At 34.5% G+C, this 27,127-nt stretch overlaps 1 protein-coding gene across 1 annotated transcript in view; it reads left to right on the top strand.

Moving 5' to 3' along the window:
- LOC306949283 (neurabin-2-like) overlaps positions 1–24,060 on the top strand; it is a gene marked incomplete at both ends in the record, with an annotated part of 38,710 nt that extends 14,650 nt beyond the window's left edge. The window contains 15 exons of the mRNA XM_079539137.1: positions 210–314; positions 485–605; positions 1,465–1,608; positions 3,094–3,147; positions 5,040–5,269; positions 6,029–6,125; positions 6,204–6,393; positions 7,124–7,275; positions 8,907–9,240; positions 11,486–11,570; positions 11,980–12,051; positions 12,611–12,806; positions 17,871–17,987; positions 21,740–21,928; positions 23,893–24,060. Coding sequence (XP_079395263.1) covers positions 210–314; positions 485–605; positions 1,465–1,608; positions 3,094–3,147; positions 5,040–5,269; positions 6,029–6,125; positions 6,204–6,393; positions 7,124–7,275; positions 8,907–9,240; positions 11,486–11,570; positions 11,980–12,051; positions 12,611–12,806; positions 17,871–17,987; positions 21,740–21,928; positions 23,893–24,060 — 2,254 coding nt within the window. The remainder of the gene's footprint in view (positions 1–209; positions 315–484; positions 606–1,464; positions 1,609–3,093; positions 3,148–5,039; positions 5,270–6,028; positions 6,126–6,203; positions 6,394–7,123; positions 7,276–8,906; positions 9,241–11,485; positions 11,571–11,979; positions 12,052–12,610; positions 12,807–17,870; positions 17,988–21,739; positions 21,929–23,892) is intronic.
- Positions 24,061–27,127: the final 3,067 nt, after the last annotated feature.

Genomic DNA, 27,127 nt, shown 5'->3' with positions numbered 1-27,127 from the left:
AGTATAAAAATATCAAAGCAAACACTATATATAATTTTTAATTGCTAATCAGCATAGTCACTGAGGATCAGGAGATTAGTTTTAAGCAATGGAATGCTTGGTACTCAAAGTCTAGCTACTAGGGAGTTTTAAGTGATATTTATCATGTCAGTAATCTATCTAGTCAAATGTTTTTGTTGAACTGATATCTAAAGCATTTATTTTTGCAGAATTCAAGTAAATGATCAGATTGTGGAAGTCGATGGCATAAGTCTAGTGGGAGTTACTCAGTTCTTTGCAGCCACTGTACTCAAAAATACCAAAGGCACAGTGAGGTATGTGTTGTTTTCTATCAGGTAATACCTTCTGTTTTTCATTAATGGAGAATACAAAACTATAGCTTGAGAATTTTACAGAAAAGTTGCTGAGGGCAATAATATGGCAAACTAACTACTTAAATATCTCTTAAGTTTTTGCTGCAAAGTAATTTGTTTTTCTTTTGTAGGTTTCTGATTGGCAGAGAGAAGCCAGGGACTCAGAGTGAAGTAGCCCGCCTCATTAGTGAGACTTTAGAGCAGGAGAGATGTCTGTATGAGCAGCACTATGTTCATGATGATACAGAGCAGGTAAAACATCATACACACACACGTTTAAAGCATTCGATTACTTCTGCAAATGGGTTGAATGTTTTTTGAATCAAATGGAAGCAAAAAAGCAAAAAAAAAAAAAAAAAAAAAAAAAAAAAAAAAAAAAAAAAAAAAAAAAAAAACAAACAGACAAGCTGATTAAAAGAGAAAATACAAAATTAATACACAAGCTTTATTAACGTATGCAGTTATGACTACTTGCTATATTCACCAATAATCCAAAAGATATTTTTAAACATGAGCTGTGAATCTTGTTGTCTGTGGCTTACTTAACTCTCTTCTGAGGAATTTTGATGGAAATATTTGCAAATCTCCTTTAAAAGTTATCACAGATAGAAGAAACTAAAAAGGATTAGTAACTAGTTAAGAAGTTTTGCAGTTCTTTGCATTAATCACAGAACTGTAGGAGTTGAAAGGAACCTCTGGAGATCATCAAGTCCAACCTCCTGCTAAAGCTGGTTTGCTACAGCAGGTCACACAGGTAGGGATCCAGATGGATCTTGTATATCTCCAGAGAAGGAGACTCCACAACTTCTCTGGGCAGCCTGCTCCAGTGCTCCATCACTCTAACAGTAAAGAAGTTCTTCCTTGTGTTAGTGTGGAACTTCCTGTGTTCTGGTTTCTGCCCGTCACCCCTTGTTTGGTGGGAAGCCTAGGTGCTGTGTGCTTATTGGACTGAACAGACCCAGGTTTCTCAGCCTTTCCCCATGTGGAAGTTGCTCTCAGGCTCTCTGTCACCCTCCTCTGACTTTTCCTTCTTCCTAGAAAATCCTTGTCTTTGTGTTATAAACTCTGTATGTTATCAGATGTCATGTTTTTCTAAACTTTTTTTTTCCAGGATGATGAGTATGATGATGATGATGATACATATGAATCACATTTACATGAAAAATCTGTGGAAGTTTTTGATCTTCCTGAAAACGAAGATATCAGTTTACCACTGGATATGGATTCAGCACAATCTCTTCTTAAATTTAAAGAGGTATAGTAGTAGCAGTTTGTTGTTTTTTTTTTTTTACTATTCTTTGTGATGTACCAGGGAAAATCTGAATATTCTCTGATTTTTCATGTCCCCATCGTTGTGGTTTTGAGTTTATTTTCCCAGTGGCAGCAGTAAATTTCTCTTACAAATGTCCCTTTAAACATAGACTTCCCACATCCTGAGGGTTGCTGAAGTTGATGAGGTCTGTGTACATAGAAGTAGCTGATTCTGGAGATAGGTCTGATTTTGGTTTAGAGGGTTTTTCCAAGTTGTTTCCTCTGGGGTTTTTTTTTTTTTTTTTTTTTGTTACATTTTGGTGAGAAGGGGAAAGGTTGGAAATAAAGAACTTACTTAGGAACAAGTAGGAGGTTCCGTTATGTGATTCCCTACTTGACATAATTGGAAAATTGGGATCCTTTTTCCCAATGGGTTTATTAAAGAGCTTATTGGCCTTATTCAGGCCTGTGGATTATATTCTGGGATTTAAGTCGTACAGTGTTTGGCACGGAGGGGCCTGTGGGTTTTTTGGTAGCTTTAAGTACTTGTGACTTTCATTCAAGAGAAGAAAAATACACTGCAAAGAAGCTGTCTGGTCCCAGCTTGGCACTCTCAGAAGCTATTTGTACATACTTATTTTTATGAAAGATCAATATTTGCAGAGCTTCTCAAGTTTGTTTTCTGGGTAATCCTGATGTTGAGAAAGTGATCAATAGTTTGAAAATTCAAATAGAGAGCATTTACATCTTCTCTGTGAGAGGCACAGATGCTATGTATGGCATGTTTAAAAGTGTCATATTTATTTGGGGTTCTATTGAATTCCCAGCTAGAATCATTACCACGCTGTTATTAACATAATTTCAGTTATGGATTTTAATTTATGGATACATCTATTTTAATATTCAGTATATTATGCCTTACTAAAAAGTAAAAAGGTCCCCCAGGTTAATAGATGGAGAGTTAAATATAAGAAATAACTGACAATTGTCAGAAAAAACCTTTGCACTCATATGCATGCTGTTTCCTTGTCACGTTAAAAGTAATTTTTACATTTGGTTCAGATGTAGCCTTTATCCATCTCTAACTGTTCTATGAAGATTTCTGTTCTGAAGTACAAAGCTTACTTTCAAATCAAACCTTGTGTGTTTATTTGTCAGTGCTGATAAGTTAAAAAAAAAAATACTGTTACATTTTTACTTGATTCTATGTACAAGTTGTTGTCATAACTGCATTATTGCCTTCTCATTTTCCTAGAACATTGAAATGTTGTCTTAACCTCCTCACTTATCCAAATGTTAAAAACTCAACATTTTTTCTATACCATAGGTGATGATGTAGTTTAACTTCTTTTTTTTAAGTTCACGTTTACTTCTTCTGTAGTTGACAAATAAGCTGACTTAATGTGAGGGAGATTAGACAAACATTAAAACTTGCATTTCGAGTATCATTTCCTGTGTGCTCCTGCAAGTTTGTATTTGTTTGTTTCAGCTGCAGTTAAAACATGCAGTAACAGTAGCTGAAGTGAATCAACTGAAGGAGAAGGTAAGTTTTCAAAGAATTGTGACTGAGTTGTTTTTTTGTTTGTTTTTTAATTACTGTTTCTAACAGCAAATTTTACCAGGAAAAAGCTGAATGCGAGGGACAGCAATCTGTTTTAGGCCTCAGGCTGTGTTACTGTGTTAAGCAAGACAGGTATTTCTGAAGACCTATCCTCAAATAGGGGCTGGGAAAAGTGCCATTTTAAAATGAATGCTTCAGTATTACTGCTTACCATCAAACTGAATTTAGCTGGCACTCTGTGAAGCAAGATTGCAGCCAAGTGAGAGAATATTTTCAATGCAGGCAACCTGTTTTTTGAGTATGGATTTGGCGTTTGTAGATAGTGGTTAGTGCCTGACTTTCTGTTGCCAGAAAGTTGTTTCTGTTACCTTCTTTGCCGTCTTAACCTCTCCCACATTTCTGACCACCTTTGAGGAAAGAGATTTTTCCAGTAGGTTTTTTGTTGTTGTTTTTTTTTTTTCCAGTGAGGATTGGATAACTTCTGAGTTATCTGAGAAAAGGTTTCTTGTTTTTTTTGCCACTTTTTCCATTGATGCAGATCTGTGCATGGTCTTTTTCTAGAAATATTTGCTGTAGGTGAGCAGCTGCTTTTATTCCATTATCCTTCAGTGTTTTCTTGACAAGGAATGTGTGCTTTAGGATGAGTCACACTATGCCATTGGAGGAGGGTGGCAGGAGACATGGCAAAGATAAAGCTTCAGATTACAATAATTTGAATAACAATATCTACTGGAGTTTTTCCTGCACTTTGCAAAATTTTATAGCTCTCGGTGTGGAAAGTCACAGCAGCTGAAACTTTGTGTTCTTACGATAGTTTTGATTTAACTTTCTGATGGTATTCCTTCTTGCAGTATTCCTGATGTTTAGCCCACTGGTTTGCTAAAAAACTGTTAAAAATGTTGGTATTAGTATAACTCTTTTGCCTCATTTTTTTAAAAATTCAGTAAATGTTTCATCCTTCCAACATCTCTGTTCCATCAGGAGGTGATCTTACCTGATTTCACAAGCAGCAGTTTCCCTAGTGCAAATAGTATCTCCAAGATAGGTGGCCAGGCCCAGAGAACTTCACGTTGATTAATATTCATTTCCATAACATGACTGCTGTTAAGCTGAAGGAGGCTTATTTCTTTCCTTTGTTAAGGGATTGCTTAATTTTCTTGTTAGTTATCAATCCAGGGATATATAATACTTTGTTAAGATGACCTTGTCTTATTAAAGTGTCAGGGAAGATCTACTGTTCTCATTAGCTATATTAAACAAGCTGTTGGTAACAAAGTAGTAGCATGGAGAGCTGGTCTTTATACTATTTCAAATACACACAAGAACATTCACTGCCAAAATGCATTTTGGAAGGGAAATTGTAACTCCCACCATTGAGAATGCCATAATGATTGCTACCAAGAGTAAGAAATCGGTGATATTTAGTACTGAATGCTATAAAAAAGTAATTGGATAGCTAATTGTTTAAGGAGTTTGTTAGGTAAGATACCTCCTTCAATACCATTTATAGGTATGTAATCTAAGGCAAATCGAAAATTTAGCAGTAAGTAAATGCTGGATTGCAACTATTTCAAAATAGGTTGTCCAGGGATGGAGATGGCGAGTTATTTAACAACAATAGTAAAGATTTTACTAATTTTAACTCTTTTAAAAGGAAGCAATACTAATGAGAAAGTAGTAAAAGACACCTGAGAGTTGAGTTCTAGAACTTACTTGGATTAGCAAGGTTTGGGAGAGTTGATATGATTTCTTTAAAAGTTCTGTGTCTTGTTTTGATGTTATTGATAAGTCGTTATTAATTGTTCTCTACTAAACACGTACTGTTTGTTTCATCTTTTAGTTTAGATTATTTTATTAATTCTCAATCTTTTCAGTTAGAAGTTGTTGAAGCAGAAAAAAGTGAATGGAAATTAAATAAAGCCCAACTTCAGCAAAACTTAGAGGAAAGCAAGGAGAAAATTAAGAAGTTGGAGACCTACTGGTTAGAAGCACAGAGTTTGTGCAAAACAGTAAATGAGCATCTTAAAGAAACTCAAGAACAATGTGATGCCCTTGAAAAGAAATACAACAAGGCCAAGAAACTGCTCAAGGATTACCAACAAAAGTAAGTAGGTCTCTCTTCCTTTCTCGCATATTTTGTACATATTTTGTACATACTTTGTACTTTACAGAGGAAAAACTAACAAAAATATGTAAAGATGTGATTTGCTTAACACACTTTTTGTCATTTGGCAGAGGGCTATACATGCTCGATTCTTCCATATCTTCAGTCAACTTCTGAAAAGGTTTTTCAAAAGTTTTGCTGCTGCTTTTGAGTCTACCTTGCATGAAAAAGTAGCTTTTATTTATTCTATTTATTCTATTTATTTATTTATTCTATTTCCTTTTGGCAATCATTATTTCTTTTTAGTATAACCTATCATTGCGATTTCTTTAGGAGAAACCAAATAGAAAATTAAAATGTTATTTACTTCTCTGTAAGAAAATCTACCATAGCTTTTGGAAGGAAAATGCTGCATGTGTGTATGTTTGTGGAAGTAAAATCCAATTATTAAAGTTCTGCATATATTTGATGTGCAACTTGATTGCCAGTTTTTAAGGTCAAGTATTTTTCAGCCCAGAGTGAATTAGTGTCGTAAGTGACTTATTCTATGATAAAGTAAATATTATATACGCAAATATATGCACCACTTTGTGACACTATGAAATAAATGAATCTATGACACAGTACAGATTGATTTTTTTCAATGTACTTACTAACAGGAAGATTTTTAATAAATGCAACTGGGCATATTTATTTTCTGTATTTTTCTACATTTCTACATACTATTGTTTCATATGTATGTATGTTCCTTTTCACCAGGGAAATAGAGTTTCTGAAAAAAGAGGAGGATCATTTAAGGGTACTTGAAGAGAGAGACCAGAAATATGCAGAACAGCTGAAAGTGTATCAGGAAAAGGTAACACATTGTTAGATTTAAAAACAAACATCTGCATTCTAGAGGATTTGTCTCACTTCTACACTTCAATTCTTACAGATTTCAGAGCTTGAAAACAAACTAATAGTTTATGAGAAGATGCCATATATGTTTGGAAGTGGGAGTTTATTGGAAGACAGTTGTCAAAATCCAAACCAGCATAATGAGCAGTCAAAGATGAGAGAAGAGAGTGAAAAAGAAACAGAATCAGTACAGGAAAGAGTAAATTCTTCAGAGATGTTGATTTCTGGTAAGTGTTAGATCTTTGATTTGCACTTAACAGAAGTTAGGGAGCATTAATATGTATGGTGATTTCTTTATTAACAGAACCATAATCTTGTTGGATAAAGAGGTCTTCCAACATTTTCAGAATTTCTTAAATGACTATGGAGAGAGGAGGGAAGATGACTATATTTACTTTTTCTCATGTTATCTAGTAGTGAAATCAATAATATTAGCAAGGCTAAAATGTTGACATATTTCAGTTTAAGTCCAGTTCTGCTGGTTGTGGAAAGTTTTTATATAAGCCATAGTTCATGATTTAAGTTTTGTAGTGATTGTATTCCCAGAACTTTATCAAATATCAGACAGTGTTTCAAATGAGACGTATATTTTAACAAGATTTGGTTGGTGCTTATGTACTTTTTAAAGGGTCTTTATCTCAAAGGAAAGTATATTTGGGGCATAAATTCTCATCAGTTTGAGAATAAAATTAAGTATTCGAGATACAAATACAATTATTACAATCCTGACTGATTTTATTTGAAGAAAAAAATTGAAGAAATCTGGTTGAAATTCAAATTAGTCAGTTATTTTTAATCACAATGATAAAATATTACAACATTATAAAAATTGTGTTGTCATATATTAATAAATCAGGATTATTCCATCTGCTGATTAGCTTCTGAATATTTTTCTGAAGTGTGGGTTGGAGAACTTGCATGCTAATACTCTTTTAAAGAAGTACGTATTTGTTACAGATTTTGATGCTTTTGTTGGGGATACTCCCAGATTAGACACCAGTGCCCACAAAGCAAAAGCTCAGCTTGCTTTGAAAGTAAAACGCCAGCCACCTTCTCGATCAAAGCTGAAAGAAACTCTTGGGGCTGGACAACAGACTGCGAATCTACAGGTACCGCTATGAGTAGAAAACTAGGCCTTCAAAAGCGTTCAAAAATTCAGTTTTACTTGTATTCGCAATTTGAAGTGACGTCGAAGCTTCATTCAGACTGTGTCAAAGCATGAGATTTTTATGCTGCGTGTCAAGTGGAAAGGCCTTATTCAGGTTCACATATGTGATCTGTGGCAAGTTTGTTGTAGCACAGTTAATTTGAAGTTAGCAAAGAGGTATTCAAGTTTACTATATGCCATTTTTACTGAAAGATTCTGACATAGTACCAGAGTGGTATGTTGTGGAACATGCTTATCTATGCTGCAATCCCTTCATCTGAAACAAGTTATCAATAATTAGAAATATTCTTCAAAAACTAAACTTTTTCTGAAATATTTTATTCCTTATGTAATCACTTACGTCTGTAACAAAATGTAGCAGTAAAATGTTCTAATGCAATTTGTGGCCCTATCTAACTTCTGTCCTTCTGTCTGGTCTTAAATTCCCAGTGGTGCATCTAACAATACCTAACTCTGTTTCCGTTTCTGCTTGTACAATGGCTACCTATTCTTAGCATGGTTTTTCATTCATAATAATTGTATGAATCTGGGACTTCTCTTAGTAGCTTCCCTTGGTGGTGTGCCCTTTTTGTGTGTCCCCTTCACTTTCAGCCTTCTCTTTTTTCAAACATCTTGGTTGAATTTAAACTTGGGAACTTTGGTTTTGCAATTTCATGAACTCTTTATTTGATTTTATTGACTTTGTGTTTTCACAAAAATATGTAGCAGCATTCTCATTCTATTTGAGAAAGCTGAAAGTTAGAAGTTATAAATTTTGTTCAAGGATGTAATTTGGTGTTATGAAATAGCACTGTAATACTGATAGCTCTTAAGGTCTCTATCTGTATTTTTACTTCTACTCATTCATCTGCTAGCAGTACAGAAAACCAGTAAAGTTTGCCCGTAGTGTGATTCTATTCTAGTTTTCTTTGATGTAAGATAATCATATGGTCTGTATTTATGTTCTCCCTGAAGATGGCCCTTTTCCATGACAAGCCTGTCATCTTGGCTAGTATCATGATTAAGTACTTATCCACATATTGATGTCATTACCAGTGAAATTCTAATTGAAGTAGATTCTGGGCATCAACTGTCTCCTTTAATGGAGCAAATGAAAGAGAAGAGGGGGGAAAAAAACCATAAACAATTTTGTTCATGAACTTACAGAATCTTGCAGAGATTTTAACGTGAGAATAAGCACATGAGTGCAGGATGTAAGGGGGAAAACAGTTGTAGATACAAAGGTACACAGCTGGTATATGAGAGTACCTGTCGCAGAGGGAGAATTACTTGGTTTGAAAGGGTTTTAAAACTGATTTGGAATATGCAATATATAATAGAATCTTTCTAAATTGTCTAGATAAAGATGATTTGAATGTGCAAAAGCTTATGGGAGCCTATAAAACCAGCTTTCTGTCATTTAGATGATATCTGCAACTCATCAAGCTAAAATTGTAACTGGAATTTTCTGAACTGAGCAAGTTTGTGCATAACATAGGATATCCTTAAATCATGGCAAAAAGTTAAATGAAAAAGTGAAAAATCAACTGATTCTATATCACGTTTATAAAGTGACTTTTGAATTTCTTGAAGGATGAGGATTCAGAAGATGTTGTTCTCAGCGGAGAAGTTTCTACTCTATGTCTAACGAAGATCTCAGAAATAAGTGAAAAATTAACTCTGCCTCATTTGGATGACATAGAGCAAAAGAGTGAAAAGCCTGAAAAAACACAAAGTACCGAAAGTCCTTTAGAGTCAAGTCCTTCTGCTTCCACACACTCTTCTCCAGTACACAAACCAAACAGTGAAAACAGCACAACCACCACCCATTCACCTACTCCTGAAGAGATGGCTCCAAATTCTCCTCAAGGGTATACCAAGAATGTTAAGCAAAGAGAAGTAAAAGGGAAAGGAAAAGAGGCCAAGGGTAAGACCTAAGACTTTATTATTATTTTAATACTTTGGAATCGCTATCGTTTTAGATATAAATTATTATTGAGCAATAAACTACTTAGTAAGAAAAGAAACTGACTACTAATTACTTGTTCTAAACCCATTTCTTAACTCTTCAGGAAAGTCTAAAGTTAGCAAGAATGTATGCAAGACCATTTTATTCTGTTTTATTTGAGTTTCCATTAGATGTACTGAAGTGAACATAGTTCTTTAAATGGATCAAAAGAGGAGGAAGTACTAACGACAGTCATTATACTGGAGAGATTGCCATTCTTAGTACTCAGAACCTGATGATTAGTAAGAACAAAACAAATAAAAAACACAGCAATTTGCAAGCTTTTAAGCACTTAAAGGAAGTTAAAACTGAACATTTGTCCACATAAAGTCATGTTTAAGCCCTCCAGTGTGGACATCAAGATAGTAACTTTCTCTTGTCAGCTCTACCTGAGATGAATTTGTTTACTGTTGCTGCATTTAATATATAGCCAGTCAGTTCCTCTTCCTTGAGAAGAGTGTCTGTTGATTACAAACAGCAGCTTTGGAAGCAGAGCCAATTCTTGGCCTTTGCCAAGACACTACTGAAGTAACGTAGTATGTATTTTAAAAGTTGCTTTTGAGAATAGAGCTGCCAAATCACTTGTATATCCATTAAATATGCTGGGATCGGGCTCCCTTAAATGTCTTAAAAATTTAAAACTCATAAGATGTTTTGAGATCTGAATGGATGTCAGCCAGAATTTTCAAGGCATTCTGTTAAGGATTAGAATTTATTTTTTAGTCTGTTTTCATGTACATATTTATCAGAGTAGTATCAAACAGTAATATCAGTGTAGTATTTTTGGTATAAATAGAATGTAAGAAATATTTGAATGTTTAAATTTCCTGCAAATATTAAGCAGATATTAATAAACTCTCCCAGTTTAAATAAATGTCTCTTTTTTCATGGGAGCACTACATTGCTTTTGCTGCTTACGTTCTTTATCTAGGCCTTAATCTTAGAATACTTACTTTAAGCTTCTGTTCTTAAAAGATCTTGTCTAATCAAGGATCTTGACTAATATATGTGGTGTTTTCAGTTTTTTGCTACATGAAATTTTCAAATATTAGGATTGCTCAAACCAAATTCCAAATTTGAACAATCTGTAAACATAAATTTTTATGTATACGGTTACAAGAAAAAGGTCTAATCTTCATCTAGGATGAGCAATAATGATTGCATAGCATATGGCTTTGATATTAAATGAACAAAAGAATGCATTTAACAAAGATTGTAAGCAAAAGTTCCTTTCTAAGCATATTTTGATATGCAAAAAGATGGACAACTTCACATTTTTAAAATCCCATCTAAAAGGCATTTACAGAGTAAATGCTGTTTCAATTAAGTAGTTGATAACAGCTCAAACTACAAACCTAAAAAGTCTAAATACTTGCCTTGACATAAGATAGAGGAGAGCTATGTCACAGACTATGTATAGTCACTAAAGGTCCTAAAATATTTCTGTGGAACACTGGCACCATAAGCAGCATAACGTATGTTTGACTGATTTGCAGTTCTCAGCAAAATTTTAACATCGGCCTTTTTTCCAGATGTGATGCAGATGTTTAAACAACATATAGATCTTGAACATTATGGGGATTGCAGCATTGTTCATCTGTCTTGTTTCTCACTAGGAACAGATTAAAGGGACTATGATCACTATACTCACTGCTAATCATTGTTTGATAGAAATATTTGGCTGTTAACAAAAGCCAAATAACAAATCTAAGCTTCTTGATGCGTCTTTTAGAATCATTGGATTGTAACTGCTGTCTTTACTGTACAGCTCAGACAAAACCTTTCTTTTAATATTCTGAACAAGATACGTCCTGCTTATTTCATATCTCTAGGATATAATTTTTGTTAGAAATTGTCTCTGTCCTAGCTAATGCTTAAAAATCTTAATAATGCTTCTTTCCATGTTTTGGCTAGTGTGCTGGTCAGACATGCTTTCTGTAGCTAGCAGCAGGCATACATTAGCCCAAGTTCCAAATAGCTAGCCTGGACTAACTGCTGACCCAGAATGAGGGAGAAAACTGTAGAAGATAACTGAATGTTGTAAATACTGTTACTCAGGTTTTAGGATCTTATTTATTTAGAAGCGTTTTTCATCATGAATACTTGAAACTTGCAAGTATTTTTAGAACAACGTTTTTATTTTTCACTCCTCTACGGAAAACAGAAGAGAAAAAAAATGAAGACAAAACAGTAGAAACAAATGAAGGAACATCATCAGGGAAGTCCAAAAGGCGATTTCCAGATTTTGGGTAAGATTGATTTGTGTTAGTTTGGAGATCAATGGCTTTCTGTGTTGCTTTTGGGTAGCATCATATTCTCTGAGAAGAAAATGTTGAGAAAATCTTGTAGTACTGGTTCATGCACATTTATATAGCAGTAAAATTATATTCTTTCTCTTTGTTGAGTCACTGAATATTAAGTTTCTTTGGGTATTTTCTGTATTTATCTTGGTTATATGTGATTTTTTGAAAGGAATTTTCAGAATTTGGTCATGGTTCTTAAATATAAATGACAATACTTAATTGCATGCATAATCTACAAAATCATGCTCTGTGTAACAATACAAATGTGGCTTTTTATAACTGTTGAAACTGACTGAAAAAAGTTTTGCACTGTGTAAATGTAAACACTTCATGAAAATTGTGTTTCTCACATCAGTGGATTACGGAAATCTGGGGGCAAGGGCAAGAAACAAGAGAAAGAAAGTGTAAGAGGCTCTCTGGATAGCAGGTATTTGTTCTTTTTGTTTCAGTAATATGTGCTGAATTTTAACTAAGAATTTCTTTGAAATCATTAATGGTTGACCTTAAAGTATATTCAAATGGAGCAGTGGCACAATTCTGTAAAGATTATTATAGGAATATGGAGATGAGCTTCTGATCTCACGACGTAAGAAAAAGTGGAACTAAAAGTTTTAAAATATTTAAAGTAAAAAGGGTAGCATAGAGGAAATAGTAAATCAAGGTTACATTGTTAAAGTGGCTCATAAGACTAGCATGTTACACCGTATCTTAAATACTAAAACTGTATTTTACTTATGAAGGAAAAGAATGTTGTGTGAATTATCAAATATTTGAAACTGTTCAGTTATTTTTGTGAAATATTGAAAAAGATCTTAACCAATAACCCAAATTATTTTGCATGGATATTCAAAGGCAAGTCTCAGTTTTCATTCTTAATAACAACTGTGCTGTGAAACAGGTGCAAGTGAGTGGTGTGTATTTTTGTTCGCTTCTTTCTTGTGGGTTTGCATTTTTGCTTTATTTAAAAACGACTTAACTTATTTCAGAGGTTCTCGAGAACTGTTGGATGATTCTGGCAACAATCTGTCTGCGTCAGACTCGGATTCTCCTGTTCCCACTTGCATGCCTTTCTCGTGGTTTGGAGACAGTCACAAAGAGCCCCAGGTTTCTAGTAGTAGTCTGCACTTTACTCAGAGTGGACAGGACAGTTGTGAACATGGTCAAGACAAGAACAGAAGCAAGGTAAAGATGACTAATTTGTGCTTTGAATATTTAAGTGTTGCATCTTGACAAAGTAAAATGTGTAGTGCTTAGTATGTGGAATCTTGATGGCAGACCTGGATGATATCACCTCTTGTAAACTTGGCTGCAGAAGCTTGAGTCTGTACAAGTATTCCATTTAAGAGAAGTATTTAAAGCTGAGAGAAACATCTATAGAACTCTCTTCCAGAAAATTGCTTCTGAGTATCTGTAATATTCAATAGTTAAAGCAGTTTAACCAAACTTTAACAGTAAGATTACGTGGTTCAGTCTATAACCATAAAAATCCCATCTTTGCTGTTTAAATTATGTGGAAGAAATGGGTGTGAGAAGTAAAAAAGTTTAGTGAAACCTTCAGTAATGTCCCAATTTTGTAGCTTTGTGTACGCATTGGCAGTAGTGGGATTAAAATTACATGAAAGAAATGCCCACAAACAATATGTGTGCTTCTAAATGTTTCATTAAAACTTTTTTCAGTGTAAGACTGTTAGTGATATTCTTAACAAGTTTCCTTTATTCTTATTTCCTTTGGATTTTCAGATTCAAAATTGTAGTATTTTAAGTAACCTCACAAACTAAGTTTGTTTTTAAGTTTCACACTTCTTCCCTCTGTTTTTCTAAAAAATTATTTCACTTTCTTTTCTTCCTAAATGTTATTAGAGAGAAAAACATGCTGGGCTGTACTTTGTGGAGTTTGCTGATGTTTTGCGTAACTGTCAGATAACAAGTTGGCTTTCCATGTCTGCAGATATAAAGTGCACTAAAATCCTATCATGAAGCAGTTTTTAAACTACTGTCTGATTTCTTAGTGTGAATTTACAGTGGCTGTCATATGATTAAGCTGTGCACATACACGGTACATAAGTTTGCAAAAAATGCAAAAAAACAGTGGGTTTAGAACCGCGCATTACTATAAAAACGTAATAAGAGTAGGAACCCTTTAATTCCTTAAGTAGAGCTGTCCTTCACAGAAGACTGTTCAGTGTGTGCATGTGACTTGTGTATTTATACTTTCTTGTGTTATTTGCTTCTATTGAAGCTAAGGCATTTTCATAAATAAGCCAAAGATATCAGAATTGCAAGAACCACGTTGAAGCGAATATCTTAAGAGGCTGAAGCAAAGTTAACAAGATACTTTCTGCGTAGATAAACATTCAGTGGCTTAGCTTTCAAAGAGTCACAGTCTCAGAAGAACCCATTCTTCCCCTCTTAATTCCTCCTTTCTGCTTGATACAAGCAACTATTCAGAGCATAGTAAAAATCCCCCTGCTGCATTTCTACTATAAGCTCTCAAAATGTGCTTAAGCACCCTTTAATGTGTTTCTATATGTACTTTAGTTAACAATCAAAAATGCATAGATCTTACCAAATTAAGTCCTCTCTCTTCCCTTTCACAGTCTTCTGAATTAATACCTTTTCTTTCTCATGTGTTTGCTTTTCCAGACTTTTTATCACTTTAACCTTCCGGCTAGTTTCTTGCCTACTGTTTTATTTTTAGCTTTTGTCTTTTGCTCCAGTATGTAATAGCTGCTCTGCTCTTTTCCTTAGTGCCAGTTGCAAATCAGCAGCTGGAGTCATATAGTAGTCTTTAGCTGTATGTCTGCTTTGTAAAACAGAAAGCTGACCATGTCAAAGAACAGATTATCATGCATTAATTGATCCTAAAATCATGTACAGCCTCTCCAAAGTCAAGCTGTTTTCACTTGGCAACCTTTTGGTTTGTTTGTGTTTTTTTTCCTTAAAGCTTTTAATGTAACAGTAAACGCTGCTTGGAAAGATTTATCTTCGTAGTTTCTAACCTGCCTGTTAAGTTTGTGCTATAAGTAAGAAATCTTTAGTTGGTGGTGAAAGGACTCGAAAACTGAGAAGGAAATGTGTCTGACCACTCAGCAGTGAGTTTTCTTACTAAAACAATGTAGTGGTAGGGACAAAATTACCTTAGTAGAATTTAAGGAAAGAATATTCTTTTTCATGGTGGTAGTATTTTCTGCTCTTATGCCTGTGGTATCACATATAAGCAGATGAAAGCATTTTTAATGAGGAGGTAGAAGTAGAAACTCTTGTCATGTAAGACTCTAAAGCCATTGAGTCTTTGGCATTGTCTCATTTGTGTATTTGTGTTTTAAGATTGATGGTGTAAGGACTGCAGTTATTTAACTGTTTCCTGTTTCTGTGAAATTTACTTCTTGGAATTACTGCTTCTTGGAAAATCTTGTTTTCTTAAAATAATACTAAACTTAGCCTTCAAAGCTTTGAGTCAAATTCTTGTTACCTATGAAAAGTAGGAACACAGGAAACAAAAATCCTGTGATCTGTTTGCAGACAGTTTAGCTTCAGAAAACTTCTAAATTAGAGTTCTTGAAGAAATCCCTTCACGTAATCTGCCCATTGATTTCAGCCTGTTCTCTAAAACACTACAAACATGTATGTAATGTTTGCATTCTTCGCTCTTTCAGATTATCTTCTGTAAACTTGTATGCAGTGTTTTATTTTTGTTGCAATGAAGAATGCTGTGGAGTAAATTATTTATATACCTCTGTACCTTAAACCTTGAGAAGTGTACATATAAAATCTCTTCTATTCAAGTTCTCTTCAGGAATGAAAAGTCTTTGCAACTGGCTCTAAGTCTTTAAGAGGAAATCAAGGCCCAAGCTGGGGCAGGAAAAAGAGAAGAGAGAATGCTTTACAACTGGTGCTGATACACTGAAATACTTTTATTTTGGTTATGTTTTCTTCTTTTTTTTTCTTTTTTTTTTCCCCTCATCTAATTAAATGTTGAGGCTCGATTTTTATCCTGTCCTCTTCAATTTTTATTTTTTTTTTCCATAGTACAACTTTGTTTCTGAATTGTTCACAATTTCTCTGCAAGGAATAAAAAAGAGAGGTTAAAATATGAGCTCCTCAATACACTTCTCTATGAGTTGAAAGTAGCTGAGATTAGATTGATGGACAAAAGATAATCTTGTTTCTGGTAATAATTTTTGCATGTAAAAGACTGAAGAAGCTCCTAACGTTGAGTGAAATTAGATTTTAATTATATAATTAGATTTAAATCACCTTAACTAACTAATATAATTAGTTATTATAATAATCTGTATGGCAGGTTAAACATCTTACTAATCATGTAGAATGTCACACTGTGATGGAGTAGCAGAAAGAGTCAAATTGTGGTTTGTTTTGTTTGTGGTCGTTGTTTGTCTCTGTGAAGAGTGGAAGTGTATATCAATACTTTTGGGAAAATATTGAATTATCACCCCCAAAACTAAGATAGAATAATCTGGAAAATTCAGAGTTCAGGTTAAACTGAAATGGGAACACAAATCTGAAGGTGTTCAATAAAGAAAACTTCGAACAAATTATTTTATAGAAGCATAAATTATGTTTGAAAAATATATTTAAAATCAAATTAATATGGGCTTTCGGATTACTTACACATATATATGGTATGGCATCCTTACAAAGTTTAGATAGTTGAGTAGAGACTTCAGAAATAAAGGTAAACAATTGCTTATGGTTTGTAAGCAGTTTGTAGGCAGATTTTTAAAAGGTAGAAATATGAGACATGCTTCCAACAGATTTATTTTTCACTCGTTAAAGGAAAAATAAGGTAGAAATTAGGATCTGGGTTAGAGATTGCTTTAGTCAAGTTAGAAAATATCCTGCAAAACACGTTTGTTTTCTTTAGAAGGATTTTCTTACCAAGGTAATGTGAAGTGTTCAGGTGTAGCATCTGGCTTTTTCATAGCTTTCAGCCGGAGTCCCAGACTGGCCAGGTGACCTGGGGCCATTTAACAGCTAGTTTGAACCCAGATCCTGCTGCTATTGCCAAGACAGGGAGATCCAGATTTTCAAAGGAGACCAAGAGTAATCACTGAATGTAAACAGTAAATGCTATGAAGATTTTACATTCTTTCAATGCAATACTTCTTAAATTAGTTATATTTAATATAATATATTTAAATTAGTTATATTTAACTTAATTACAACTTAATTACATGCAATGTAATATTCTTTAAATTGGAATTTTATTCCCTTATAAAAATATGATATTTGTTAAAATTTTATTTCAGAAGAATTTGCTCTTTTGAAAGTAATTTTTTCAGATTGCTGAACTGCATAATTATGGTTACAGAGTTGAACCATTTTTTTGTAAACGCATCTTAGTGATTGGAGTTTAGTGATGTTTTTACAACTTCTAGTATTTTAACTACGAAGAAGATTTAACGTAGCTTGTGATACAGTGTATTACTTAAGAAAAAAAAGCTTCTAAAGATATTTCATACCTCTATAGTATGTTTGCATATCAAGGTGATTTTCAAATGACATGATTCTGTGTCTCAAATGTAGCCACCCCAAAACTGAAGCTGTTATAAACAGCAACACAGAACAGGGGAGTCCTATAGATTCTGTCCTTAGGCAAGCTTTGCATTCTGTATCCATGAACTAATTTAAACCTTGATCTGTAAACTGCTGAAAGCTCATTGCTACTCCTCTTCTCATTGCCCATTGGGCCAACACAGCCAGTTTGTTCCATTGCCTATGACAGTAGTTTGGATGTGGGCAAATACAAAATGTAAGTAAGTCTTCATGACCATAAACAATTAGAACTTCAATTTTTATCTCATTGATAGAATAACATCTTCTTAAGCACATCTGTAGTGCTTTCACGTGAATACAAACCCACCACGAGCAGTTCCACTACCTGAATCTTAGATTGCCTCTCCCCAAGAGTGTTGTGCCCACTGACAGGGTAATTGTGTGTATTTGCTTATATACTTCTACATAACTTCAGGTTATGACTGATTCTCCACACAAGGTTCTCTTATCAGAGATATTGCTTGTATTTTGTTGTGGTGGTTTTGAATTCAGAAGTTAAACAAAAAATGATCTGAAGCATGTTCCAGTGAATACTTTTCACGTGTGATCTAAAAATAAGTCACAGTATTTTTTTATTTTTATTTTTTTTTACAAAAATCAAAATTATTAGAATATCATCTGCTATTTCAAGGAGTGAGTTAATAAAACATTATTTCCACTTGTTTGCAGAGTAGAATTGTCATAGATGATACATACCATAGCAAGCCAAGTTGTGAACTTTCAGGGTTAGTGACAGAACCAAATCTGTCAGGTCGTTCACACACTTTAACCTTCTCTTCAAATGAGGTGAGTTTCAAAGTGTGTATCTGTGTCTTGTTGATGTTGTTCATACTACAGCATGTTTAATGGAATCCCCCTTTTTTTTTTTTTTTCTTTTTTTTTTTTTTTTACATGAAACTGGATGACTCTTTCCATATTTTGATGTTGAAGAATGCTGTAAAAAAATCCTAAGCCATTATTGAACATGTACTTGAAGGCCCCATATTGGCTTTTGTGTTTTGATCCCCATTGTATCGCAAAAACTGGAATGAGCCCTGTATGATCAAGTTACAGTTTTTAATTTATAACATAAGACATTTCTGTTCCACTAATTTGAAGTAACTTTCTGGATGAATGAAAACTACAACATTTTTAACTGTACCCTCACCTCAGTGCAGGTTTGTGGAGACCTCTTTTGTGCTGATGAAACCTGAAATCTACTCTTTGATAACAATTTTCATTTATTGTCTCATTCGGTGTTTGACTGATGGACATCTTCATCAATTAAATGCTTTATAGACTAGGAGTTGTTAAATCTGAATGCAGCCAGAAATGAGCTAGAGGTCTAGCCAAACCGATAGTGACTATGTCTGAAAGAAAAAAAATAGCGATTAATAAATGAGTTTGCTACTAGCTATATTAAAGTAGGCTTTGGTGAAAATAATCTGGTAATGTATAGAAGTAAAAACCGTCTTAAAACAATGCTATAAATATGCAGCACTACATTCTGCTCTACAAATCCTGAAATTGTTAAAGGACTAGAGATGGAAACACCTCTTTGAAGTGGAGAAGAGAACAGCACTGAAGAATCAGCCTTTTCTGGGCAGACTCTCTCATACAGTTCGGGAAAGTGACCTGGTGGTGACAGGTCAGCAGTCAGCTAGGCAGAGCAGTGGCACCTCAATTTTGTTGTCCAGTGAACTAGTGGTAACCTCTCTTATTCTTTCACAGATTTTAACTTCTTAAATTGTGTGATGGCATTCATTTTTCCTCAGGTTGTATTTTTTGTCTTGAACGCCTTCAGGGTGTCCATCCATACTTGCCTACTGAATCACTAACGTTTTTATGCAGGAGAGCACGTTGTTCTTTCATGCTTCCACTCTTCATAAGTAGGTCTAGTTCTGCTTTCTGAATTTGAAGTTATTCATGTGTGGTGGCAGCTGCAGCAGTGACTGTTTTGGAAACTCACTGATGTACAAGTAGCTTGGGACAGTACTACCTTTGGAAGGTAAACAGTTTTAGGGGGGAGAGTGTTAGTTAACGACCGATAAGCATTACTCAAAAATCAATATTCTGACTCTTGTTCTGCCACACTTCTCTTATTCCTATTTATACACCTAGAAAAGTTACAATTGTGCTTTTGTGCAGTAGGGAAAAATTTTATTTATACTGTATAAGTTTTCCTTTTCTCCCTCACTTATCTGAGGAGATGATTACGTGTTTTAATGAAGAATGTCTTTTTGCTACGATTTTTTAAATGATGTTAGCTTGTGTCCTTACTAATATGAAATACAGGGTTTGCTAGTATGTTGGAAGTATGGTTGGAATTATTAGCACCGTCTGGAGGACTTCTGTGGTGCAGGCTGCTAGCTGATGCAATCCATGCTGCATGGAGGAGCTGGTGCCGAGAGCTGTTTGGCATTCTGTAGGGGACTGCATTCAGCTGGAGAAAAGAATGAATATGCAGTACTCTGAAAGTACATAACTGAAGCTGAATGGCTAGCATAGCTCTAGTGAAATTAATGAGTTCCAACTGGAATAAAATAGTAAATATAACATGTATAATTTTTAGCCTTTGTAGAAAAAAGCTTTGGCAGTATATTTTTTTGGTTCTTTCTTACTGCTGATAGACCACACAATACTAAGGTAAAGGTCAAGCATGAAGTGTAAAAAATTTTCTATTTGTTGTATGTTATTCATAAATACTCACTAGTATAAGACAAAAGAAGTTACCAATATATATTTTGTACTACAGCTATAGGTTGAGGAGTACTATTATCTAAAATGATTTAAAAAATAAATGGGCATTTTCAAATTCCTGTTGTAATTTCTATCTTCATTTTCTGTGCTAAGCACCCCAATCTTGGTAGCCTGCACAGAAAATACTGTTCTCCAGTTCTCTTGATAGAAGTGCTGCACAGAGCACTTCAAGCAAAGCCTTCTCCAAAGCCTTTTTATTTTGTGAAAATTACTGTTCTTCTGAACATCAGGAGGGCCAATATATCCATATTTGTTATGTCTGTATTAGCATTTTAATTAGGAGTTCCACTTTGAAGCAAATTTCTGGATTGTCCTATTTGTCTTCACCTTGGAAATCGGCACACACTTTGAGTGTTCCCAGTGTGCTCCACCTTCTAGTGGCCACTGAGTCTGTGTGACCAGACTCGAGCTATTCTGAGGTTAAAAAAGAAAAAAATCCTTTGAAATGCTTGTACTATAGAAATTAGGACCTCTGCTAAACTGTTGTGCTCAATAAGTGTATTCCCGTGCATCTGCACTAGCTCCTAATGTAACCCCTCTCCTTTGTTTCATAGGCCAGACAAAGCGAAAGCATTTCTAATTGCATGAAGTCCTCTGAAGTTTTCAGTTGTGCTTGTACATCCATTATGCCATTTTGATCTCTCAGGTCCAGTTTTGACTGTATGTCAGACCATGTGATGGGCCTAAGGCTCACCATCTTTCATGTGATTGCTGGAATTGTTTAGGTTCATGCAGTTAGCTCTGCAAGGGCACTTCCAATTTTGAAGCTGTAGTTAGCCGCTCACCTGAAATGTACAGGGTCACATCTCAAATTCATTCATAGAAAGATGCTTATTTCCATGTTTCACATTTCCAAATGTTGTGTGATGTGTGTTAACCTTCATGTCCAAAGTAGGTTGCTTTGAGATGCTTTTACAAACATCCTTGGTAAGTTATGGAAGCTACCTAATAGAGCAATCTTCACTTCTAAATGCAGCCCATACTCAATAAAAAGCTAGTGAGAGATCTCATTCAAGTGTCACGCTAGAATTCCTGCTGAAGAGATATTAAGCTCTGTTTTATGTGGCTTTTCTTTTGTGATGAAGTGAAAGAGTGCTTCAGGACTAACAGCAGTACCTTTTTCCCCCCTCAGAAGCCAATTTGAAATGGAGGTTGCGAGCTGTTCTGTGAGTTCTGTGTGCTGGAGGCACGTAGTATCAGTGGAATTCTATAGGTTCTTGACAGATGGCCTTCTACTAGGCAGACCCTTTACACTGATGACATGATGGGATCAGATGAAAGAACAAACTGTTTTTGCTCCATAGAAGTGCTCCACATTTAGTAAAACTGTACTTAGAATTGTTGTCAGATTTCTTGACTGCTAGAATTGTATTCTGGATTTCCTCAAAAACAATCAATAATACAGCTGAGTGCTACTTGAGTGATTCTTCTTGATAGGCCAGTATCTAGTATTGGGACTGAGCCACTTTGACTGATAGAACGTGTTGGTTGTTTGCATACACTGAATTTAGCAAATGCTTTGCTATTTGTTGAGAATGGTTTTCATGAAAATGTGATATCTTAGAGAAAACCATTTGTGTTCTCTGTTTCTCACTTACTTTGTGTTGAATGTTGTTGTATTGTCGTTTTGTTTATAACAAACTCCTAGGCAAGCTGACTATAAGCTGTGATCTCAACAGTTTATGTCCCTTTGAAGCTACAGTATGTTTAAAAATATACTTTGTTACCCAGATTCAACTGACAACTAGAATCCAGCATAAGTAAAATACTGCTTACAGTGGCTTTTTTCAATTGACTAGGTGTTAGATGATGAATTCACAACAACAGGGAAGCAGAATCAGTGGCACAGTAGACCTATCTCTGAATGGACCACACAGCAAGTCTGCCACTGGCTAATGGGAATGAACATGGAGCAGTACATTACAGAGTTCACAGCTATGAACATAGATGGACAGCAGTTAATGCAACTCGACAGTGATAAGTTAAAGGTATGTGAATATCTCAGGATAGATTTGTAACTGTAGAATTTTCATTGCTTATTCAGCCGTTCTTGTGACTACAAAATCTGTTTTCCTGTTTTCATGAGTTTTGTTCTAAGGGACAGAGTTTTGGTTTTTAAATACTTTGAGACTATACTTAGATGAGAAATTAATAGTTGATAGTATTTTTTTGATAAATAAGAGCTTGCCTTTTTACAAGGTATGTATTCCTGGTTTGATCTTAAGGAAATAAAAATCAGAAAATATCCCCAAGGAAGAGCTTGATACATGTACAGTCAATCTCAGTATAAGGTCATCAAAACAAGATCCAGCCAAACAAAATGCACAGAATTGCAGGATGCAATTTTAGAAATCTAAATTTCTTTCATATCTGTTCTTCAAATGGGAAAACAAAAACTGCATGTGATGACCTTTAATTGCTTTTAATTTTTTACTTCTGCTGGGGAAAAAAAAAAAAAAAAAAAAAAAAAAGTAAAAATTAAAGCATTGAATTGTTACTTTAAGCCTTTTCTAGTCATTTTGCCTCTGGAAGATGCATGATGTGAGTCCCTTACGATGCTAGAAAATGCTTTAAGCTTTTATTTCTCAGTAGATTATCTGTGTTCTGGACAGGCAAGATGTGCAACTAAAATGCGGTTCATTTGCCTATCTTAGCATAAGGCAAAGTATTGTTAATGATCAGTTATAGTAACCGGCTTTGAGTGTTTCAGGGAGGAAAAAATGTGTCCAACTTTGGTCTCTAAAATGCACCTGTATTTTTAGAATAGACTTTCAACACTAAATGTCCTGTATCTTGTAATCAAATATTTCCTCAGACAGAGAAGAAATACCATTACTGGCCTGTCGAACGAATGTCTGTCTGAGGAGTTTGGGATGGTAATGCTTGTAATTCAGTTTACAATTCATGTTATTAAGAGTTCCAAAAGGGTGTGAGACTGCTACCTGTAACTTGGAATCAGATGCTGCCATCTGCTGATCAAAAATCAAAGTGCACTATTACTGGCCATGCACTTGTCTATGCTTTTTATAATACACCTTAAAATCCTCAGTACTTATAAGTGACCAAGTTTGGCTGCCCTAAAACATAGACAGACAATAGAATACACAAACAAGTAAACAGAACAGAAATCTCTGAATGAAGGATAAGCTAAAGAAAAGCATTGCCAGCATTGCCATGATAGGGAGTGCAATGTTAGCATACCAAACATTTATAGAAATGATTCACTGGTGTTAACAGACACAATTCCAATATTACATCATCAAAACAAGAAATGTCTAGGAAAGGTGGAAATTTGTTGCACTTATTTTCTATTTACCATTAGCCCTCACTGGACCTTTGTTATCATAAAGAAACAAATTACGTGCCAGAAAAGATTTTCAACCACTATTGTGGTTGCCCTTTTTTTTTTTTTTTTTTTTTTTTTTCCCCCCCAAAGTTTTCTTCTCAGGAATGACAGAAAGATTCCAAAGATTCAGGTGTTAAAGAGCTGGCCCATCTTCCTTTTAGGTGAATTGGTTTGGTCTTTGTTTTTAACACTGTTAAAGTCTTCGCCATCTGTAGTGAAGATGTCTTTAGTTACTAAACTGCTTTATTGATTTATTTTAATCTACATGATGCAACCTTAAAAGAAACATGAACTTCCTAGAATGAGCTTTCATTGATTGTTTTTTTTCAAGCAGTTAAAAAACACTGCTGGCTCGACTGAGTTCAGTAGCATTCCTAATTAAAAAAAAAATTAGTGTTTAACAGAAGTTTAAAACTAGTTACTGAATATAAATTTCTGCAGTATATTAAAAAAAAAAAAAAAAAAAAAAAAAAAAAAAAAAAAAACAAAAAACCCACATCCTTAACTGTTCTTGCTTAAATACTGTTGATAGTGCTGTTGGAAAAACTAATAACAAAGTGCTCTTTTTTTTTTTTTTTTTTTTTTTTTTTTTTTTAACCCCTAAAGGCTTTGGGAGTTTCCAGTCAAAATGACCGATCAACAATAAAGAAAAAAATTAAGGATATTAGGAAAACACAAGAAAAACTGGAAAAACAGAAGGAAAAAGTTCAGAAGAAGGAGAGAGAAGTTCGCAAGACTGCCAGAGTGGTAACCACTCTTGAATCCAGCTGCTAATGTGACCCTGCCTTTAATCGTAGTTCACACTAGCGTCATTCTGAGGAAGTTCAGCAGATTTGTATATAATTGTACAATTGAGGGGAGAAGGGAAAGTGCAACAGTTTAATATGGTAGGTTTGTTTTTTTGTTCTTTTGTTTTTTACTTTTTAATTATAGTCCCTCCCCATTACAACCCAATAAAATGAAATATTTTCAGTATTTTCATTTCTAGTTGACTCTGCCTGTACTAATAGTAATTTAACTTCCTGCCTTAAGTAATATTTGTGCTTCTAAGACCTCATATGCCCTCTTAATTGAAGTTTCTACACATTCGTGGAAAGTAGAATACTGTATTTAAAATCATTCCAATATTAGTCAACTAGCATTTAATAGAGTTGAATCTGGTAGAGGGACAATAGAAAAATCCTGCCAACAAATTCAGTTTGTGACAGTCTGTTTATCTGTTGTCACTGAAGATGTATAGAGAAAAGTGTCTAAAAAAAAAAAAAAAGAAAGAAAGAAAACAGTAATGTCACATTAATTTAAGAAAGCATGTATTTCAAATTTATGGAGTATTTTCTTTAAATTCATGTATTTCTGGGATGATTCATTTTCACACTAAGTCCACTGTAGTAGCACGTTGTTTCTGAATTCCATGTGTTGCAATTTACTGAGAAAATAACAAAAAATATTTTCACAAACTACATACACTAATCATATTATTAATTTCTCTGTACACTACCTTTATGATATTGGGACAAGGTTTAAACCTATAAATAAGATCTTTTTTAACCTATTTTTTCCTAAATAATACATAGTTTTATAGATTTATGCTACAAATAAGATCAATTTGCAATACATGTATTTCTCTTTTCTACTTGCTACAAGTTTTTTGCGGACCAAATTTATATATTTGCTAATTTTAAACTTTACTGTTTTTCGAACTTAAAATATCAAGGGAAGAACTGTAGAAAAACTATCACTGAAGCACTGGGTTTCTGCATTGTATTTAAATACGTTCAATTGTAGACTACAGATTATTTCTCTTTAAAGGAGGATTTGATACGCCATATAGTTTAGAACATGAATTGGTGTTTTGTATATTTACTTAGTGTTTTGTAGATACTATAACAGCACTTCTTTAATTAGAATTATTCCAGAAACAAAATATCAATTCCACCATAGAATGGACTAGAACAAAACTTGTACCATTTGTGTATGTGGACCAAGTTCTCCTTTAAATCTATGGACTGTTTTTCATTTTAATTAAATGAATGAGCTTCACTGTTGGTGTTTCACAAGTCTCTATTTTCCTTTTTTTGTATAACTGTCTTGGGAACTCTAGCAAAGGGATGGCGTGGAAATGCTTCTGCACACCATACATTTCCAAAATGAAGTTTAAGAATCTTGGTAATAATTACTTCTAAAGAAAGGCTGTATTTTCAGTTGTGTGCATTAAGAAATCTTGAGAATGTAACTATTTAACTTATTTACTTTGTCTCTTGTAGCTTTGAGTTTGTACTCCGAATTCAGACCTTGAGCCAGGGAGGATCGCTGCCCTACTGATAAAGAGAAGGGAACTAGAAGTACGGAATTATCAAATTCTTAGAATTGCACAACTGAAACTGTGCTTTCTTTACTCCAGTCAAGGATGTCTGTTTCTCAATTAAGTGCTTTCAGCCAGAGCAGGGAATACATCCGTGTGTTATCTCTTTTCTTTTAAGTCTTCTGAGCTCAGGGTTGCACCCAGTGAAGAGCTTGTTTCTCAGGAAGGAGACTAGTGGAAATCATGGCTTGCTTGCATACAGGGCTGTTGCAGCTAACTTGGGGCCATAGCAGAGATGCTAAATTCACCTGGCACCTGAGCATAAGAACAGATTATCGCAGACCACAGATTGCAACATCTGTGAGATCCTGAATAGGAAGTCTGTTTCTACAGAACTTGTTTAGTTATGAACAAAATCACCCAACCAAAAGTGTAATTTTAAAAGTATTTTTAATGAATAAATCAGAAAAATTAACACAAATGAAGATTAATTTTACAGTGCAAGACTGAGTTCATTTTCATACAAAACTATGAATCTCAGCACTCTGATAGCTGAGCTAGTATACTACTTCACTATAAACTGTGCTAATGATGACTGCAGTTACAGCAATGAAAAACATTAAACAAAAATATTACCTTCTGAACTTCTATTTAAATCAAAACTAATAGATCAAAGTCATGAGTAGGGTTAAATGCTGTAAAGCACTACACTGCTACATTTGTGTTTTTACCACGATCACTTGGGGTGTTGGGCAAGGAGAGAGAAGTATAATTACAGGGCAAATCTTTCTAATAATCAGAATTCAATAGGTAGCTAGCTGAGAGCATGAGAGAGCTTTTATTTCAATACCACAATTCAATACCAATGTTTAAACAACCTCATAGTGAAAAAGTGACTTTGTTTTTCTTCAGAAATGTTTCTTCTGATTTCCAGATATTACTAAACTTGCTCAATTTAGTTATTCAAATATTTAAAACAGCAAGAGAGCTAGAAGAATGTTCAGCTTCAAAGCCGTTTTTAAAACTGTTGCTGTAACTTTAAGCTTTAGTTCAGTAAATGTAATAATAGCTGCAAACACTCCCTCTAACTTTCATACAAGGCCCATTTTACAATATGTAGAATTTCTCACATTGATCTTCTGGGGTTGAAGAGAGCAGCTGTAGCTTCCCCTCACTTTAGCCATGCAGACTGAAAGAGATTTTGGTCACGAACTCATGTCTTTGTAAGAAAATAAAACAGGGACTTAAGCGCCCCCAAGCTTGAGTGGAGCAGTTAACTGTACTGTTCTAGTTAGGATTAATTAATCCTCCCTCAGAGTGTTAGTTTAACTACATATGTAGCCATTCTGTAACTTCCTCCTGTTAAAGTGACACATGTTAGCTTGAAAAGAGTATAAAAGCATTTTATTGTTTCGCAGATTGACACTAGGGAGTAGCTGGTGATAATCTTTAGCCTGGCTCAGCAACAGCTAGAACAGCGTGACTGCACGTTCTCATGTACCAGCTATGCCCTTCACTTGTGGTATCTCACCTTGTGCT

Source organism: Tetrao urogallus (assembly GCF_951394365.1).
Source record: "Tetrao urogallus genome assembly, chromosome: 8".
NCBI lineage: Eukaryota > Metazoa > Chordata > Aves > Galliformes > Phasianidae > Tetrao > Tetrao urogallus.
Note: the sequence above shows the minus strand (reverse complement) of the source record. Positions and strands in the feature narration are given on the sequence as shown.